Source organism: Pituophis catenifer, unplaced genomic scaffold, assembly GCF_029215685.1.
Source record: "Pituophis catenifer annectens isolate HBS135680 unplaced genomic scaffold, rPitCat1.0.hap2 SCAF_16, whole genome shotgun sequence".
NCBI classification, from domain to species: Eukaryota; Metazoa; Chordata; class Lepidosauria; order Squamata; family Colubridae; genus Pituophis; species Pituophis catenifer.
Genome location: NW_027256896.1, coordinates 19,748,758 through 19,766,641, shown reverse-complemented (window position 1 = coordinate 19,766,641; position 17,884 = coordinate 19,748,758). Strand labels below are relative to the sequence as shown.

General features: G+C 44.0%; 1 protein-coding gene across 1 annotated transcript; it reads left to right on the top strand.

The window, feature by feature from the left end:
* The first annotated feature begins 2,429 nt into the window (after window positions 1-2,429).
* Window positions 2,430-17,431, top strand: EIF3B (eukaryotic translation initiation factor 3 subunit B). The gene is made up of 19 exons (XM_070955423.1): window positions 2,430-3,201; window positions 6,488-6,680; window positions 7,153-7,272; window positions 7,354-7,411; window positions 8,028-8,156; window positions 8,992-9,149; window positions 10,166-10,297; window positions 10,398-10,464; window positions 10,759-10,805; window positions 11,008-11,218; window positions 12,224-12,296; window positions 12,702-12,824; window positions 13,519-13,597; window positions 14,586-14,724; window positions 15,053-15,178; window positions 15,453-15,530; window positions 15,806-15,914; window positions 16,624-16,741; window positions 16,839-17,431. Exons 1-18 carry the CDS (start codon window positions 2,511-2,513, stop codon window positions 16,725-16,727), a joined length of 2,637 nt encoding a protein of 878 aa, XP_070811524.1. The 5' UTR covers window positions 2,430-2,510; the 3' UTR covers window positions 16,728-16,741; window positions 16,839-17,431.
* The last annotated feature ends 453 nt before the right edge of the window (window positions 17,432-17,884 follow it).

Sequence of the window (17,884 nt, the reverse complement as noted above, 5' to 3'; positions counted from 1 at the left end):
ATATGCTGAGAAGAGAGGAGAGGAGAGAAAAGAATTCTTTATTGGCCAAGTGTGTATACATATGTATACCTACACACATATACATATGCTGAGGAGAGGAAGGGAAGGGAAGGGAAGGGAAGGGAAGGGAAGGGAAGGGAAGAGAAGAGAAGAGAAGAGAAGAGAAGAGAAGAGAAGAGAAGAGAAGAGAAGAGAAGAGAAGAATTCTTTATTGGCCAAGCGTGATTGGCCACACAAAGAATTTGTCTCCAGTGCATAAGCTCGGTGTGCATATATAAGCACATACAATGCACATATATATGTACACATACATACACATTTATATATATATTAATCACAACCCATTTTGAATTCATAGCAGAAAAAAGTGTCTTGACAGTTAATAAGGTTGATACTATATGGTAAAAAGCTACCAGTATTAGAGAATCTAGTTCTGCTTCAGATACCACTTTGTATTTAAGAACTTTGCTTTAAGCTCTTACAAGCCCCCTTCTTTTGATCTGGAACAGCTCATCTGGCTAAAAAAAAAAAGCAGCTAGCAAAAAAAGGGGAAATTAACCCATTTGGACAGCTGCCACTCTGATATTGAGCCCTCAGGCTGTAGAAACCAGTAATGGCACCCCATACTAGTTTATGACTCCTTGCGCTTTTAAAATTTTGCTTGGATTTTAAAACCATGCTTGTTTTCTCACGGTTCTCACAGCCCTTCTAAGGACTTGCAAAGTGTGAAAATTAAAGGATGCAATGGGTTGCATTAGCATGGCACCTCCCTATTTAGAGGGCAACAGTCCGTATATTCCTAGATATGGCAAATAAACAGATCAAATTTTTTTCTTGACCAATACATTGTACTATATCCTTCAAACATTATATAGGGATTCTGGAAGGTTAACAAGTACAGTAGCATGTTGATCTGATTCATAAACTGTATTTGAAAGCCACTTTGTTGGTGCATTTATATTAATAGTCGTTTTCCAACAGTGGTGTTTTAACAGCAGTTTTACTTAGCTTTTGGTCATAGGAGAAGATTTCCCTTCCTAGGGGTCATTTTTAATGTCCTTGTCCCTATCAGTTTAGCAAAGAGCCAATAGATTTGAACATCACTGTAACTGTAATATAAAAATACAATATTATCTGTCATATGGGGGGGGAATAATAGGAATTAAAGTGCTTGTAAAATTATCCATGATTTTTGTATTGCTGCATCGTGTTTATTAGGAGAAACCTGGCAAGACAACATTGGCAGAAGTCATCTTTCTCCAGCCCCAGTCATCTGATTTCCAGATGTTTTAGACTCTAAATGCCAAATTGGAAATTGCAAAAGTTGCAATAATCTATTCCTGTACATTGGAGGCAACCTAGTCAGGGATATATAAGTGGCATCTTCACAAAAAAATAAAATGCCACTTAATGCAGAAAAGAAGGAAGTGTCTAAAATCATTGCAACTCTTAATCTGTACTTAAAGCGTTTGAAAAGTTCGGTGGGGAACATCCAGCTTTGGAGCAAAGTTAATATTCCTCTCCTGCATTTGGACCTAATGGCTCGCCGTCCTTTTTTTTGTGGGGGGGGGGGAGTGTCCTTGTTTCTTTAAAAGAAAGATCACGTGAGCAAAAAACAGCTGATGTGGCTGTACCCGCCGGGCCGTACCATTCCAAGAGATTTTTTTTAAAAAAAAAAATTTGAAGCGTAGAGAAAAACGCCGATCACAATATAGGATTGTATATACTGTTCAATTTGTAACAGGTAGTGCATATTCCAGGAACTGCTTGTCTTACGGGTTTCAGGATAGGTGCCCATAATTAGCTAAAAGCTCCCCTACGATACACTTAGTATGGTCCATACCCCCGTTACGTCAAATTCCTAGACGATACCATCGTGAACCCTTGAAAGGGTGATACGTGACTATGTTAAAGCGTTAATTCCTTGTTCAGCGCGGCTATATTTTTCATTTTTCATAAATCGCCTTCCTAAATAAAGGATTTCCTACTGTGCTTAGCAGCATAAGCAATAAAGCAATAATTTTATCAACACTGCCCTGCCGAGACACACCCCTCCCTTCATCTGCCGGATGCGAGCCTCACCTCAAGACGCTTTTCAATTCGGTCGCCATCTTGGACTGCCTCACCTCGATGGATCCAGAGGGGGGGGAGGATTGTGCATAATCCCGAAATAACCTTTCCCAAAGAAAGCAACCGTGTGGGAAAAAGCAAGGTGAAAGCGACTCGAGTGATCGTCATCCTCCTTCACTAAAAACCGAGGAAAGTTTCCTTTCGAGCCGGCTCTTGCTTTTCTTTTTCTCCCCCACCCCACAGAAATGGTTTCCTCTGCTCTCGCGAGAGCGGGCGGGAGGCCGCTCTCGCGCACATGGCCCGGCTAGGGGGCACCTCCCCCCCGTGCGTGCTGTCGCGCATGCGCCCTTCCCCTTCCTTTTCGGCCCAGGCCTCTCCGAGCGGCGTGCGTCCGTGTGTGAGGCGAGCGGGAAGGCCGCGCAGCCTCCCCCGAGTTTCCCATGCAGGAGACCGAGGAGAGCTTAGTAGCGGCGGCCGCGGCCTCCCCTCCCGACGCCCTTTCGGCCGACGCAGAAGGGTCCGGAGGCGGCGGAGGGAGCAGCGGCAACACCACCACCAGCAGCAGCGGCAGCGACTCGGAGGCCGAAAGACCGCCGGCGGAGTCGCCTCAGGCCCAGCCGGAGCCCCAACCGGCCGGAAAAACCGACGCCGACGAGGCTGCTGAGGGGAAAAAAGAGGAGGAGGAAGAAGAAGAGGAGGAGGAAAAAAGCAGCGGGGACGAAGAAGCCGGAGAGCCGCCCGAACAGCCGCTTCTTCCCCCTCAGGAACCGCCGGCCGTGAACGAGGAGGAGCCGCCGCCCGCCCGAGAACAGTCGCCGGTAGTCGCCGCCTGTGAGGAGCCGAGGGAAGAAAAGGCCGAGGAGGAAGAAAAAAAGGAGGAGGGAGAAGAAGGGAAGGAGAAGAAAGAGAAAGAAAAGGAGGAGGAGGAGGAAGAAGAAGGAGGAGAGGAGGAAGAGGAGGAGGATGAGGAGGAAAAGAAGCCGCAGCGGGACTCCGAGCAGGAGGAGCAGCAGCCCCAGTCTCCTCCTCCTCCTCCTCCCCAGCTTCTCCTCCTGCCTCCTCTGGGCCAAGACGAGGACGAGCCCTCCTTCAGCGACCCCGAGGACTTCGTGGACGACGTCGAGGAGGAAGGTGCGCGCCCCCGCAGGAGGAGGAGGAGGAAGGCGGCGCGCGCTCGCTCGCCCTGAAAGGAGGGGGAGGGGAGGGGGGGCTTTTTTTGGGGGGGATGGGAGAGAGAGAGAAAGGGCACCTTCCTGCCCTCCAGATGTTCCTCTGGCCCTCGCAGCTGCTCTGGAGGCCCCACCCAAAGGAAGCTCTCTCTCTCTCTCTCTCTCTCTCTCTCTCTCTCTCTCTCTCTCTCTCTCTCTCTCACACACACACACACACACACACACACACACACACACACACTCGCCTAGGACGGTTGGGGGGGTGTCAGTCAGTTGTGGCCCCTTAGCACCTCTCTTCCCCCCCCCCATCAGGGGCTCCACTACAGGTCCCAGGGTTCCCAGTTGGCGAGGAGAGGATAGAATAGAAAATGGAATGGAATAGGAATAGGAATTGAATGAATTGACTTGAGTTGAACTGAACTGAATTGAATTGAATTGAATTCTTGATTGGCCAAGGGTGATTGGACACACGAGGAATTTGTCTTTGGTGCATTAGAATTGAATTATTTGACTTGAGTTGAACTGAATTGAATTGAATTCTTTATTGGCCAAGTGTGATTGGACACAGAAGGAATTTGTCTTTGGTGCATTAGAATTGAATGAATTGACTTGAGTTGAACTGAATTGAATTGAATAGAATTCTTTATTGGCCAAGTGTGATTGGAGACACAAGGAATTTGTCTTTGGTGCATTAGAATTGAATTATTTGACATGAGTTGAATTGAATTGAATTCTTGATTGGCCAAGGGTGATTGGAGACACAAGGGATTTGTCTTTGGTGCATTAGAATTGAATTATTTGACTTGAGTTGAACTGAATTGAATTGAATTCTTGATTGGCCAACTGTGATTGGAGACACAAGGAATTTGTCTTGGTGCATGTGCTCTCAGTGTACATAAAAAGACAAGATACATTGGTCAAGAATCGTAAGGTCCAACACTTAATGACAGTCACAGGGTACAAATAAGCAATCGAATCATACTAGGAAACCAGTCAATAGAAATCGTAAGGATACAAGCAACAAAGTTACAGTCATGCAATCATACATGGAGGGAGATGGGTGGTGGGAACGATGAGAAGATTAATAGTAGTGCAGACTTAGTAAATTATTTGACAGTGTTGAGGGAATTAGTTGTTTAGCAGAGTGATGGCGTTAGGGAGAAAACTGTCCTTGTGTCTAGTTGTTCTGGTGTGCAGTGCTCTATAGCGTCGTTTTGAGGGTAGGAGTTGAGACAATTTATGTCCAGGATGCGAGGGGTCTGTAGATATTTTCACAGCCCTCTTTTTGATTTGTGGAGGAGGGTCTTGGGTGAGGTGGGAATGACAGCTGTTTTGGGTTTGGGGTAGCTTGTCCTTGTTTTCCCACCTGCTTCCCGGGAGGTCGTTCTTACCCTCCAGGAGCCCCAAAGTAAAAAAACAAACAAAACTTGATTGAAAAGTCCACATTATGGTGGTTGAACAGAATAACAGGATTGGAAGGGACCTTGGAGGTCTTCTAGTCCAATCCCAAGCAGGAGACCCTAGACCATCCCAGACAAATGGCTGTCCAATCTCTTCTGGAAAGCCTCCAGTGATGGAGCAACCACAACTTCTGTTCCACTGATTCATTGTTCTGTCAGGAAATTCCTCCTTAGTTCCAGGTTGCTTCTCTCCTTGATTAGTTTCCATCCATTGTTTCTTGTCCAGCCTTTTGATGGTGAGTACAGCTGAGGAAATAGGGAAGCGGTTGTGTATGTGTGTAATACCTGTACAATATTGACTGAATGTGGTTGAAGAGCTTGTCAGTTTCAAGCAGCCTTGTTTTTAGTTATCAGTGGAAAAGGAAACCCGTGAATCCTTCAAACAGCAGCTATGCCAGTTGTTAACCTTGAAAACTTTGAATAGGCCTCTTTAAAAAAAAACCACTCTTGCATTATTAAATTTATTCAGAAAAAAACCCTTGAGGTTTTTATTAGAAACCTTGTTTAAAACCTGTTAGCATGAAGGTTGTGGTAGTAACCTAACCTGTAGGTTGAGTTAGAGGAGGACCAGAGCTGTGGCATTCAGATCTGTTGTTTTTTTCTGGGGTCAGTTTAGGTAAATCAGTTTGATGGATAGAAGAGCCCTTCCAGAGTTGTCAAGTACTTCTGTGTCCTACATTAGGGACACACAACTGGAGAAGCTGCTGGGTTTGGCTCCAAGTATCCCAGATTAGAATCTGATGCTTTATGATGAGTTATTTTAACCACAGAGGAGAACAAAGCGATCCTAGTTAATCAGCCAAGATTACTTGGAGAAAGTAGAAGCTTCTATTTCTGACTGTCATGGGTTGAGTACCAACCTGGAAGAACTATGTGAATAAATCGGGCAAGATGCCCTAATAGGCAGTTGAACATTTTGTCCAATTTGTGTTTATTGTGTTTATTGTTAGAATGTTCAGTACCCACATTTGTGCATGACAGAGAAATTAACACTGTGTAGTCCAAAAGGCTGTGAAGAACTCTGAAGGATACAGCTGGCTTTAAAAGAGAAGGGTGATATGTTTGACAATATGCTGTGGTACATTAGATTAAAATGCACTGTTAAACTTACTATGACTAGAATATTTCATCAGAGTTTTTCTCCTACATTACACTGATGATTTTAATTGGGTGTTTGTAGTTTTTAATATAAAGGCCAAATTTTTAATATATTTTAAACTGTTTTTTAAATTTTGTGGGTATATGTTTTAATATGGCTGTACACCGCCCTGAGTCCTTCGGGAGAAGGGCGGTATAAAAATTTAATAAATAATAATGATGATGACGATGTAGTGTTCAAAGCTTACATATAGATACTTCAGTGACAGTTTGGTAGTTTTGAAGCTCTTCAGGTTTAGAACTTTGAAAAGTAATGCAGATGACAGAGGGAGGAACTGCTCAGTGCTGCTGTGGCTGCTAGGCTACCTTGAGACTGTTGAAACAAGCTGAGATAATTTGTTCAGGAGTTCATCTCAGCAATTATCACTGGCCTTTTGATCAGAGTCAAATGATACAGACCCTCCAAAGCAATGCTTCCCAAACTTTTTCCTTCATTACTCAAAACCGCTTACCAAGAAAGTCCTTTTCACCCAATGATTCCAACTTTGGCTTTTCATCACTCCTTTCTGTGTGCTTTCAGGAGGCTTAACAAACCTAATGTAGATGATTGGCTTTATCTTACAAATGCAGCCATGGACTCTGTCCTTCAGCAGACCTTTCTCATTGGTCTCTCTATCTCACTGTCTACAGAATTACTGGGAGATATTCTGCAAGAGCTCCCTCAGGAAGCAGATGGAATTGATTCTGTGATTGTGGTGGACAATGTCCCCCAGGTTGGACCAGACCGTCTTGAGAAACTGAAGAATGTTATCCATAAGTTTTTCTCAAAGTTTGGGAACATAACCAATGAATTTTACCCAGAAGCTGATGGCCAGACTAAAGGGTGAGTGCTGATGACTTTTTCATATCTTCTCTCCATCAAGAAAGCATAAACTTCTAGCCCATCTAGCAAGCCAGAATAGTAGCTGGTGCATTTGTGCATCTCCAACACATTTCTCCAAGTTGACCACCGCATTATCCTGCTTTGAAGGCACTTTGCTAAAGTTTTCTTATAAAAAACACCTTACAATGCTCCCATCCGGCAGTAACCAAGCAAAGTCTTGGGCAACTTTTCCTGTGTAAAAGATTGGGAAGGAAAGCACACTGTGGGTTACACACAAGACACGTTAGAAAGAAGAAAATAAAGGAAAACTGGTTACTTGCTGTGCTCATGGGAGCTTCTCCCACAATGAACATGGACTCTTGAAAAGTTTAGATATTGAGAGTGGAAGGAAAAAAATAAGATAATTTGTATGCTGCATTACACTTCTGAGTGAAAGGTGGAATGTAAATGAACTGGTTTTGTTTTGCTGCAGGTATATCTTCTTGGAATATATGTCTCCCACTCATGCTCTGGATGCTGTCAAAAACACAGATGGTTACAAGCTGGACAAACAGCACACTTTCAGGGTCAACCTTTTCACTGACTTTGACAAGTGAGTACAGTTTTATCCCCACAACTTCCTCAAAAATACCTACCTGCATGGTACACGTGACTAATTTTATTGCACTTTCAGGTACATGACAATCAGTGATGAATGGGAAATTCCAGAGAAACAGCCATTTAAAGATCTGGTAAGTATTCAAAAGACTAAATGGTATGTAGAGATCACTCCAGACATTCCCCAAGATACAACATTCCTAGCCCAGCAGGAGAAGCAGACCTTGCCCTAATCAAGATTATACTGTTCTCTAATGTATATTTTCATCAAGAGATAGATTGAAGTTATCAGTGTGTGGCTTGCTAGTTGCATTGTCCAAACTCCGATGATTCCCAGGATGCATGTCTCAGTTTTTAATAAATGAGTTTTCAGCAAAAGCTGTGAGCTCAATAATTAGTACGCATAACACTGAAACTCCTGAAAGTGTAATTTTAAAAAAAAAAAAACAACAACCCTGCAAGGCGTCGAGTGAGTGGACTGATTTACATGCTGTTTGCTGGAGTATTGCAGAATTTGTCTGAACTGTTGGTATCCAAATATCTCCACCAATTTTAATTCATTTTGCTACATGGCAAGAGTGTACTTCGTTTGCTACAACAAAAGTTTTGTGTGTGTGTCCCCCCATGACACACCTTTTCCTATCTGGCAGGATGGGTTTTTTTTTTCTTTCTTTTACAATAGAATGCTCACTCTCTTCTTTTTTGCAGCCTCTTTCTTCATCTTTTTTTCCCCTTTTGGTTATTTCCTAGGGAAATTTGCGCTACTGGTTGGAGGACGCAGATTGCAGAGATCAGTATAGTGTAATTTTTGAATCTGGAGATCGAACCTCTATATACTGGAACGATGCTAAAGATCCTGTTACAATTGAGGAGAGAGCTGTGAGTGTTTTGGGCAAGTTTCTCTTGACAACGCTTTGTGTGCTGGCAGCTGTAAGAAGTAATTCCAATTTCATCTGTAATGATATTAAATGCTTTAATTAGTTAATGCACAGAATAAGATTTTAGGAACATAATAACTATTGAACTGAGCCATAAATTTCACTAGTCCTAAGTGGCTTTTGCCAGTTAAAATTTGTCTCATCCTTACGTGATTCTGAGATTCACATTTCAACATCTTTGTTGAAAAACAAAGTGCAAAAATTGTCTGATGTTAAATGTTCTTTATTCACAAGATTTAAGGGGTTTTTTTTATTTTAAAAACAAAACTTTATTAAACATATAAAAAGTAAAATATTATACCATGTATATACAAGATACATATATATTAATACAGACGACAATACATAAAAAGAAAGCGTGACTGGTCACCCGTCCATTATCTTATAAGGTAGACTCAAAATGTTATATAGCGTGGAATAGGTGGCATGATTGGATAACTCGTAGAAATGAGAGTAAATGTAAAATTCTATGCTATAATAACAATTAACAAATATGCACCGTTAATAAGATAAGATTTAAAGGGTTTTATACTTGGCCAAAATAGATCGTTTGTTTTGCATTTGATATCTGATTTTTTATACTAAATTATCAGGTTATCTACAAAATTAATATGCCAACTGATGGGGGAAATTCCAGCAAATGATCAGCTCCAGCCCTTCCCCATTAAAATAGATTAAAAAAAAGAAATTCCATGCAAACTTTCAGAAATAAAATGTTCATATAGCTTTGGTATTCAAATATAGGTTGACGCAATTAATGTATGTTTCTCCTGCAGCGATGGACAGAAACCTACGTGCGCTGGTCTCCAAGGGGGACCTACCTGGCTACATTCCATCAGAGGGGCATTGCTTTGTGGGGTGGCGAGAAATTCAAACAGATCCAGAGGTTCAGCCACCCGGGGGTGCAGCTCATTGACTTCTCACCTTGCGAAAGGTATTCTTGGAAATTTACTGGCGGTTAGCCTTTCAAAAGACCTAGCAGCCTTGCTCATTGATAAATTGTCACTGAATTGCAAAATGCTGGAGTATGTAATGGTTGCTTTAAGTTCTCTGTTTGGAAATAGCTTTACGTTCCCTTTTTCTTTTAATCAAGTTTTTATTATTATTATTTTAAATTTATACATATTGTGTGAATGGCTCAATGTTTGAGTATCATACGTTTCAATACATATAAACATATTCCTAATTATTACATTCCATTTTCCTTATTTCATATTATTTACTCCTACCTTTTACACAAAATTTTAATTTTCATATAAATATTAACTAGTATGCAACCACATCTAAACAGATGTGCTTTAGCATCCGTATTATCTTCCGTTATAGTTTCAATAGTATAACCCTCAAGAAAAAAAAAAACGAAATTGCCCTTGGTTTCTTTTCTCCTGTACACCATATTTCACCCATTTTTACAACAACCCCTCTCCTTTCCTCTTCTTTCTCCTCCCTCTCTTCTCTTCTCTCCTCCCCTCTCCTTCTCTCTCCTTCCCAGTTTCTTGACGCTCCTTGGGCCTCTTGCCTTGATTATTTAACTATGGTGGTGATGACCTTGTGGTGAAAATGTACAGGCAGTCCTGAACTTACGACCACAATTGAGCCCAAAGTTTATGTTGTTAAGTGAGAAATTTGTTAAGTGAGTCTTGCCCCATTTTATGACTTTCCTTGCCACGTTTGTTAAGAGAATCACTACAGCTGTTAAATTAGTCACACGGCTATTAAGTGAATCCAGTTTCCCCCATTGACTTTGCTTGTCAGAAGGTCATAAAAAGGGATCACGCAACCCCGGCACGCTGCAGCCGTCATAAATGTAAATCAGTTGTCAAGCATCCAAATGTAAATCACGTGACCATGGGGACCAAGCTATTTGAAGTAATCTCGATTACTAAAATCGGTATGAAATGGATCATAGCATTTGTATTCCTGCAATCGATTTTATGGTCTTCTGTGAAGGTACCTGGTAACGTTCAGCCCCCTGATGGACACCCAAGATGATCCTCAAGCCATCGTTATTTGGGATATCCTAACTGGACAGAAGAAACGAGGGTTCCACTGTGAGAGCTCCGCCCACTGGCCCATATTTAAGTATGTTTGTAGAGGACTAAAAACGATTGTGGTACACTTTTCATTACTGGGAAATACCACACACACACACCTCTAAACCTTTGAAATTTTTCTTGCTCAGGTGGAGTCACGATGGCAAATTCTTTGCCCGGATGACATCCGATACTCTTAGCATCTACGAAACGCCTGTAAGTCTGATCATGCCTTAACCCAAACGTTACTCGTTGCAAACGTGAACAAAAAGAAAAAGTACATGCTTAGCTCTTTTCCCTCCCTCTGCTTTTCCTTTCACGTCATCCTTTTATTTATTTCTGTACATAAATGTATTCATAGATGCATTCCCAGGCTCGGGGATATAAAAGTACATCCATGCTTTTTGGGACCTTAAAGAGTATCCCTTTCTCATGGGAAAACATCTATATGTTAAATACCATCACGGTATAAGTTGCAGGATTGTTATGTTGTCCTTTTTGTCGTTCTAGTCCATGGGCCTGCTGGATAAGAAAAGTTTGAAAATCACAGGGATCAAGTGAGTGCTCTCCTTTTGAATCGGCTTGATGCTGCTTTTATGAAGGTGTCACTCGTGACTAAATCAGCACCTCTCCTTTAAAAAAAATGAGCTCCTCCCTTCTTCCAAACCCTGAGAAATAGATTTCACGGTATGGGTTGGGTGGCTGTTTTGGAATACGTCTTCTCCACTTTGAGATGCTTCTTTCTTGCTACCCCTTCAGAGACTTCTCCTGGTCCCCGGGAGGAAACATAATTGCCTTTTGGGTCCCTGAAGACAAAGATATCCCAGCGAGGGTGACTCTGATGCAGCTCCCCTCCCGGCAGGAGATCCGAGTGCGCAACCTGTTCAACGTGGTAGATTGCAAACTCCATTGGCAGAAGAACGGGGATTACCTCTGCGTGAAAGTAGACAGGACACCGAAGGGCACCCAGGTATTTGCTTCTCACGCATACTCGGAAAACTGGCCAGTTGGAGAATAGTTGCTTCCTCCCAAGATGTTCTAGGGCTCCCTTAATGATTACAGGTAATCTTTGACTTACATTGAGCCTGGAATTCTGGATGTAACTTACGCCGGTCACTGAGTGGGTCATCGCATAACCAACTTGACCGTACAACCCTTTTTATGGCGATGGTTAAGCAAAACACCATGATCTTTAAGTGAAGTTGTGAAGTTTCTGAAAGATGCCCTAATTAATTCATGAGCCATGAGCCGAACTTCAAAAGAAATACAGTCATTTATTAGGAGCACCATTTCAGCAATATTCGGATGCAGTTAGAACTAATCCCACGTAGATTTACGTTCCCCTATGACCCTGTCTCTCCTCTCCTCTCTGGACATGTCATAAATCACATTCTCCAATTAACCACTTTGGCTGTGAAATCCAACACCCTCCTTCTGATTGCAGTCAGGAAGAATGTATGGAATGCACTTCAGTTAGGGAAATCAATCAGCTCTATCAGTTCTCCCTCCCTCCTGCTCATGGCAACTTGAAAGCTTTGCAAGTTGACAGAAGTGTTCTCAAAGGCCTTCTTTGCCAGAAGTTGGAAGTAAGCATCAGAGTTCAACAAAAGACACCGCAGATCATTCACCTGATGCTGTAAACGGCTGTAAATGCAGGCTGGTTGCCAAGGGCCCAAAATACGATCACATGACTCCTCATTTTTTTGTTGTTTGGTATTAAGCAATTCTTTTCTGCAACCGTCAAATCCCAGCCAGTACGGGCCTGAGTTATGACTCCACAATTGTGTCTGGTATCTGATGAAAGCCCTCTTTCAAATATAATATGTCATTCAGCTTTCTCTTTATAAGAGCACTACTTATTTACAAATCGTGTTCTTCTTGATAAAACGGTGTTATGATGCACGTTGTTAGCAAGGATAAAATTCTTGGCAAAGTCCCACTTTGGATCAATCATGCTGTCTTTCCTCCATCCCAGGGTGTAGTGACCAACTTCGAAATCTTCCGCATGAGAGAAAAGCAGGTTCCAGTTGACGTGGTGGAAATGAAAGGTAAAGGGGCACCTTTCCTGTAGCCTCCGTGCGAAGGTGCACCATTTCTCCCAACTGCCATGTTCACTGTCCCCCCAGCTGAATTGCTCCTTGGGAGGCGATTATCTTGCGTTGTAGCAGAAGTAAAGCATATTCAACGTACAACATGCTTTACTTCTGCAACAGCTTCTCAACCCTTAGCAACACTTCTGGCTTACGTCTTAACGAGGGATACTTGTGTTGGCTCTTTCCCTCTGGATCTGGCAGATCTGGGGTCTTCGTTGCCTTGAATAGAGAATTTTGAACTGAGAATGGTGAAGGCCTCAGACTACCTATTCTGCATCTTCCACCTTCAACGACTGAGTTGCCTAATGGGCTTTTAGAGGGTTTCTAATCCCGACTGACAGGATCTTCCTGCCTTTGCAGAGAGCATCATAGCCTTTGCTTGGGAGCCAAACGGAAGCAAGTTTGCCGTGCTGCATGGGGAGTCGCCCCGAATATCCTGTTCCTTCTATCACGTGAAGAACAACGGGAAAATAGAGCTCATTAGTAAGTGGACTTTGCACACGCTCAGTGTGTTGCTGCTTTTAAGTCTGTTGTGATCTTCGGCTGAGGCAAAATGCAATGGGGACCGCTTTTCTGAGTGTGTTTCTGCTTGTTTTGTTTCTTTTTTCGTTGGCATCCTGCTCCCAGCAGGATCTAAACTTAATCTATACTTAATTGTTACCCTAAAATCCTAAATATGTAAACGGGTATAGCTAAAAGAAAGCATTTTCCACAGCATCCCTCCCGCCCCCCCCCCCCCCCCCCCCCCCCCCCCAAGATGAATATCAGTGATGGTATATTTTTGCATTGTAAATTACCTTGGCCCTGGTGGGGAAATTGTGGCATAATCTATACAGTTGAAAATGGAACTTTCTGTGATGTGGGTTTTGTAGTTGTCCTGTTAAAAAATCACTAGTTTTTCAGCACTATCTTGAAACTGCTGGCATAAATTAAACCTCTGGATCTGCTAAATAGTTCAAGCATTTGATTAAAAAGGGAGAATAGCCTGATGGGTGGTGACAAAATTGGGCTGCTATGCTCCATGTTATTTTAAGATCGCCCACTTAATCCTCCAGGGTTAAAATTCCAGAAGCAGCCTCAACAGGGGACGGGAGACAACTCCAGCCTTGTTACTGTAGGGTGGCTGTTTCACTATTTGAAAGTCAAATCAGTTCCGTGTTTTTCATTTTTATCTCAGAAATCTTTGACAAGCAGCAGGCAAACACGATATTCTGGAGCCCTCAGGGACAGTTTGTGGTGTTGGCTGGTCTCAGAAGGTGAGCGCTCACTTTGGGGAAGAATTTAAATGATTGTCTTGGGTCTGCAAGCGTTAACAAAAGTGGTATCCGCTTCTATAATCTACGTAACTTGTTTCTGGTAATTAGAAACAAAGTGAAAATGCACATTCTGAGTTTCTTTCCCTCAAAAATATTAACATCTGGCTCCTTTGAAATTTCCTTTATGTAGAAGTTAGCGGATCCCAACCCCTGGATTTCTATCCAGGTGTCAGACCCCAAAACCAAGAATGATAGGTGTGAAACTTCCAAGCTGAGTTCTTTATTGTTTCACACCTGTAGTTGCCAGACTGAAGACTCTACTATCTGCATTGATGATATACTCTGGGAACTATTGAGGAGGGGCTGCCTTCGCCCTCTTTCTCTCACACACATGATCTCTGGGCTGAGTTGCCACTTAACTACTCTGCACTCCTCCCCCACCCCCCCTCCCTCCTGGGAAGACAATTTCTCACGACAATCCATCAAGGGAGGTTTCCCCAATGAAGCTTGTGTAGTCTGGAACCTAAACCCAATTTCAGGGAGTTGAATTTCTAGGACAGTGATGGCTAAACTTTTCTGGACCGAGTGCCCAAAGCATGCGCCCAAACCCCAAAATACAATGCACGCGCGCCCCATGCATGCACCCCTGTGCATACACACATGCCCCCCATATGTGCCCTGCCCCATGCATGCTGTGCCCCCCGCATGCTCCCCATGCATCTGCGCGTGCCCCCCGCATGTGTATGTGCCCTCCGCACGCATGGCAGAGACCCGAAGACCAGCTGGCCGGCGGGAGACGTGTACATGCGCGGCAGAACTGAACTGGGGCAACAGCTCGCGTGCCCACAGAGAGGGCGCTGCGTGCCACAGGTTCACCATCATGGTTCTAGGGTAATCCCCACCCCCTACCCCCACCCCCAGCAGCCTGGCCAAAACGTTGAAAGAGGCCAGTGGGATAATCTGCCTCTCCTCTCTGTTCTCTCTTCAGCATGAATGGTGCCTTGGCCTTTGTGGATACCTCTGACTGCACCATGATGAACATTGCTGAGCACTACACAGCCTCGGATGTGGAATGGGACCCCACCGGCCGCTTTTTGGTGACATCTGTGTCTTGGTGGAGTCACAAGGTAACCTGGCTTAGTTGTGGTTATTTAAGTTTTCTGTGTGGATGCCATCTTTACCAATGTTCCGACTTAGGCTTCCTGAGACAGCAAAATGCACACGATTAGTCCCCAAAACCCTCTTTTTATAAACTCCCTGATTGCTGGCTGGGGAATTCTGGGAGTCATAGTCCACACACGTCTTCAAGTTGCCAAGATTAGACATCCTTGAGCTAGATAGAACATCATACTCCACACATTACATGCCACGGTGTGGCTTCTCCCTCTAAGCACTGGGATGCTGAATTCCAGCTGCTGCCAGGATGCCCTCACCTGACCAAAATGTCCTCCTTAGGTGGACAACGCCTACTGGCTGTGGACTTTCCAGGGTCGCCTCCTCCAGAAAAATAACAAAGACCGGTTCTGCCAGTTGCTGTGGAGACCCAGGCCGCCAACTCTGCTCACCCAGGATCAAATAAAGGTAAGGCATCCTTTGGGGCAGAAATCTGCTTGAAGGAGGGCTTTTTAAGAATGCTGTTGCCAAAAGGAAGTGGCAGCACTCCTCAAAAGAGGTGGAGAAGGGACAGGACAGGGCTTGGCCTGTAGAAAGCCTTGACTTAAATCCCTGATGATCTTCAGGGCAGCTAGTAACAGTTACACCGTTGGGTAAACTTTCCTTGGCTGAAGAGAGTGGTTTCTCTCTGCATACATCCCCATTCAGAGGTGAAGCATTTCTCTGTTTTTCCTTGCTGCAGCAAATCAAGAAAGATCTGAAGAGGTACTCCAAGATATTTGAACAGAAAGATCGCCTGAGCCAATCGAAAGCCTCCAAGGTAAATTGCCCGGGGAATCCGAAGCAAAGGTGATCTGGGAACCACATAGGTCAACGGTGCTACTGCCTTTGGCCCCCATCAACTTCGATGATCCCCTCCGTTAGGAGTGTGCTAAGTAGCTGCCTTAACACCCAGTCCTTTGTGTATTTAGCTGGGCGTCCATATTGACAATTTTTTTTCCCATGGAAATACTTTTAACAAGAAAGGTACTTTGGAATCGCAGCTTTGGCCCAGTGGCCCAGATAGAGCGTTTAAATGACTCCTGTTTCTTACAGGAACTTGTCGACAGACGGCGAACAATGATGGAGGAATTCAAAAAATACCGCAAGATGGCCCAGGAGCTGTACATGGAGCAGAGGAACGAGCGCTTGGAGCTCCGAGGAGGTACGTGGGGCAGGGAAACCTGCTGGCTTAATTTAGGTTAATCTCTTAATTTCCAGGTGTATTTGACCAGCCTAGATCTGGGAGCCAAGATCCCAAATGTCTACAGAGCCCCTGGTCTGAAAAGCAAGATTATGCAGGTTCATTTCGAGAAGTAGAGCGTAATTGGGTGTATATTTAATATTTAATATTAAACATTTAAGTATTTAAAGAGCCGTGGTGGCGCAGTAGTTAGAATGCAGTATTGCAGGCTAATTCTGCTGACAGCCAGTACTTCAGCAGTTCAAATCTCACCAGGCTCAAGGTTGACTCAGCCTTCTGTCCTTCCAAGGTCAGTAAAAGGAGGAGCCAGATTGGGGGGGGGGAGGGGGGAATTGCTGACTCAGGGCTGTAAAAGAGCACTGTGAAGCAGTATATAAATCTTAAGTGCTATTGCTTATATCTGGCCTCCTGTGATTCTGATAAAGGCAGATACTGGTTTATAAAAGCTGTAATTAGTGGGATGTTAATGAAGAAAACAAGCCTTTGAAAAAACCATATCAAAGATGTACAGTAAGATTGCAGTGGGAAGGTGGTTAAGAATCCTCTCTGGCCGCATTTTTTACAATTGAAGGACAGCATTTCCGCCGTCAAATCTTCATTACCATCGTAGAGCAGCAGAGTTCTGCCTTCAGAATCCATCTCATTTGAACTTTACTTTCCCTCTTTCCAGGAGTGGACACGGACGAGCTGGACAGCAACGTGGACGACTGGGAGGAAGAGACCGTTGAATTTTTTATCAATGAAGAAATCATCACAGTTGTAGAGGCAGAGTAAATCCCAAAGCCGTGGTAAGGAAGTCTTCCTCTTGCACCGTCCATGAGCAAAGAGGGGGAAGGGCAGGGGAATCCAAGTGTGTAATAACCTTTTTTTTCTCTTCCTTTACAGCAACACCATCAATCGTCCTGAGAAGAGAGTTGTTCCTTTTCAGGAGATCTCTTCATCTTTGGAAGTTTTTTAAATCCGTATTTTTTTTTCTCTCTGGATGGTGACTGCACAGGATCCATTCATTCTGACATAACTGTAGTGCCTTTTGGTTCCCGACATCCCCGCTGGGCTCCCTCGAAAGGCACTGCTTTTAATTTTGTATTTCTTTACTGGGAGGGTGGGCGGGTTTCGGTCTAATTTTTAGCAATCTACCACCGGAATCTACTGCTGCTGCTGCTGCTAAAATGCTCCTCGGAGCACGTGGGGGATGGTCTCTCCCCCCCCCATCCCCAGGCAGCCTTGAGACATTTCCCAGGATCTCCAGAGGGGGAAACTCCAGCGCTTCTGTTTTGCCGAGGACCGTTGCTGCGTCCCACACCGGCGGGAGGGTGGGCTGGTGTGACCCAGAGACAGGCCAGCCAGGAAGGCTCTTCTCTCCAGCGTGACTGGTTGCGTTGAAGCCGCACCGCGGTGGACTCGACTCTCCCATATTCCGATTGTGACAGGATCTCTCCGTGGGTTGAACATTGGAAATAAAGCAAGCCGACACGCAATCAATCGTCTCTGGTGTCTTGTTTGCCATGCCGTTTTTAGGAAAATTGCAGCTTATCCGTGCTGCTCCAATTAATACGTTCGTTAGGATTAGCCCGCTCCGTAGCCTTGATTTCTGATGAGGCTGAGTCGCTAGGACGCTAAAATCCGTAAGGGATATGTGCAGAGATGTGCAAAATATTGAGGACAACACGCCGTTCGGGGTCAGTGTAGGTTGTCGACTTCCAGTTTTGTGTGGAGGGAACATTTCAGGATCAAAGTTGCTCTTGAATCGGGAGCTGTTGAATAATTGCAGCTTTAATTTTAGTCTTTTGCGCCCGTTTGGAGATGTGCTTTGAAGGTTGGCATTGCTCATCTCTTAAAATCTAGTAGAAGAGAGGCAAAATTTGAAGGTTGTGACATGGTGGATTTCAAACCATCCATCCCTATTTGAAGGCTATTGCTCAATAGTTAGC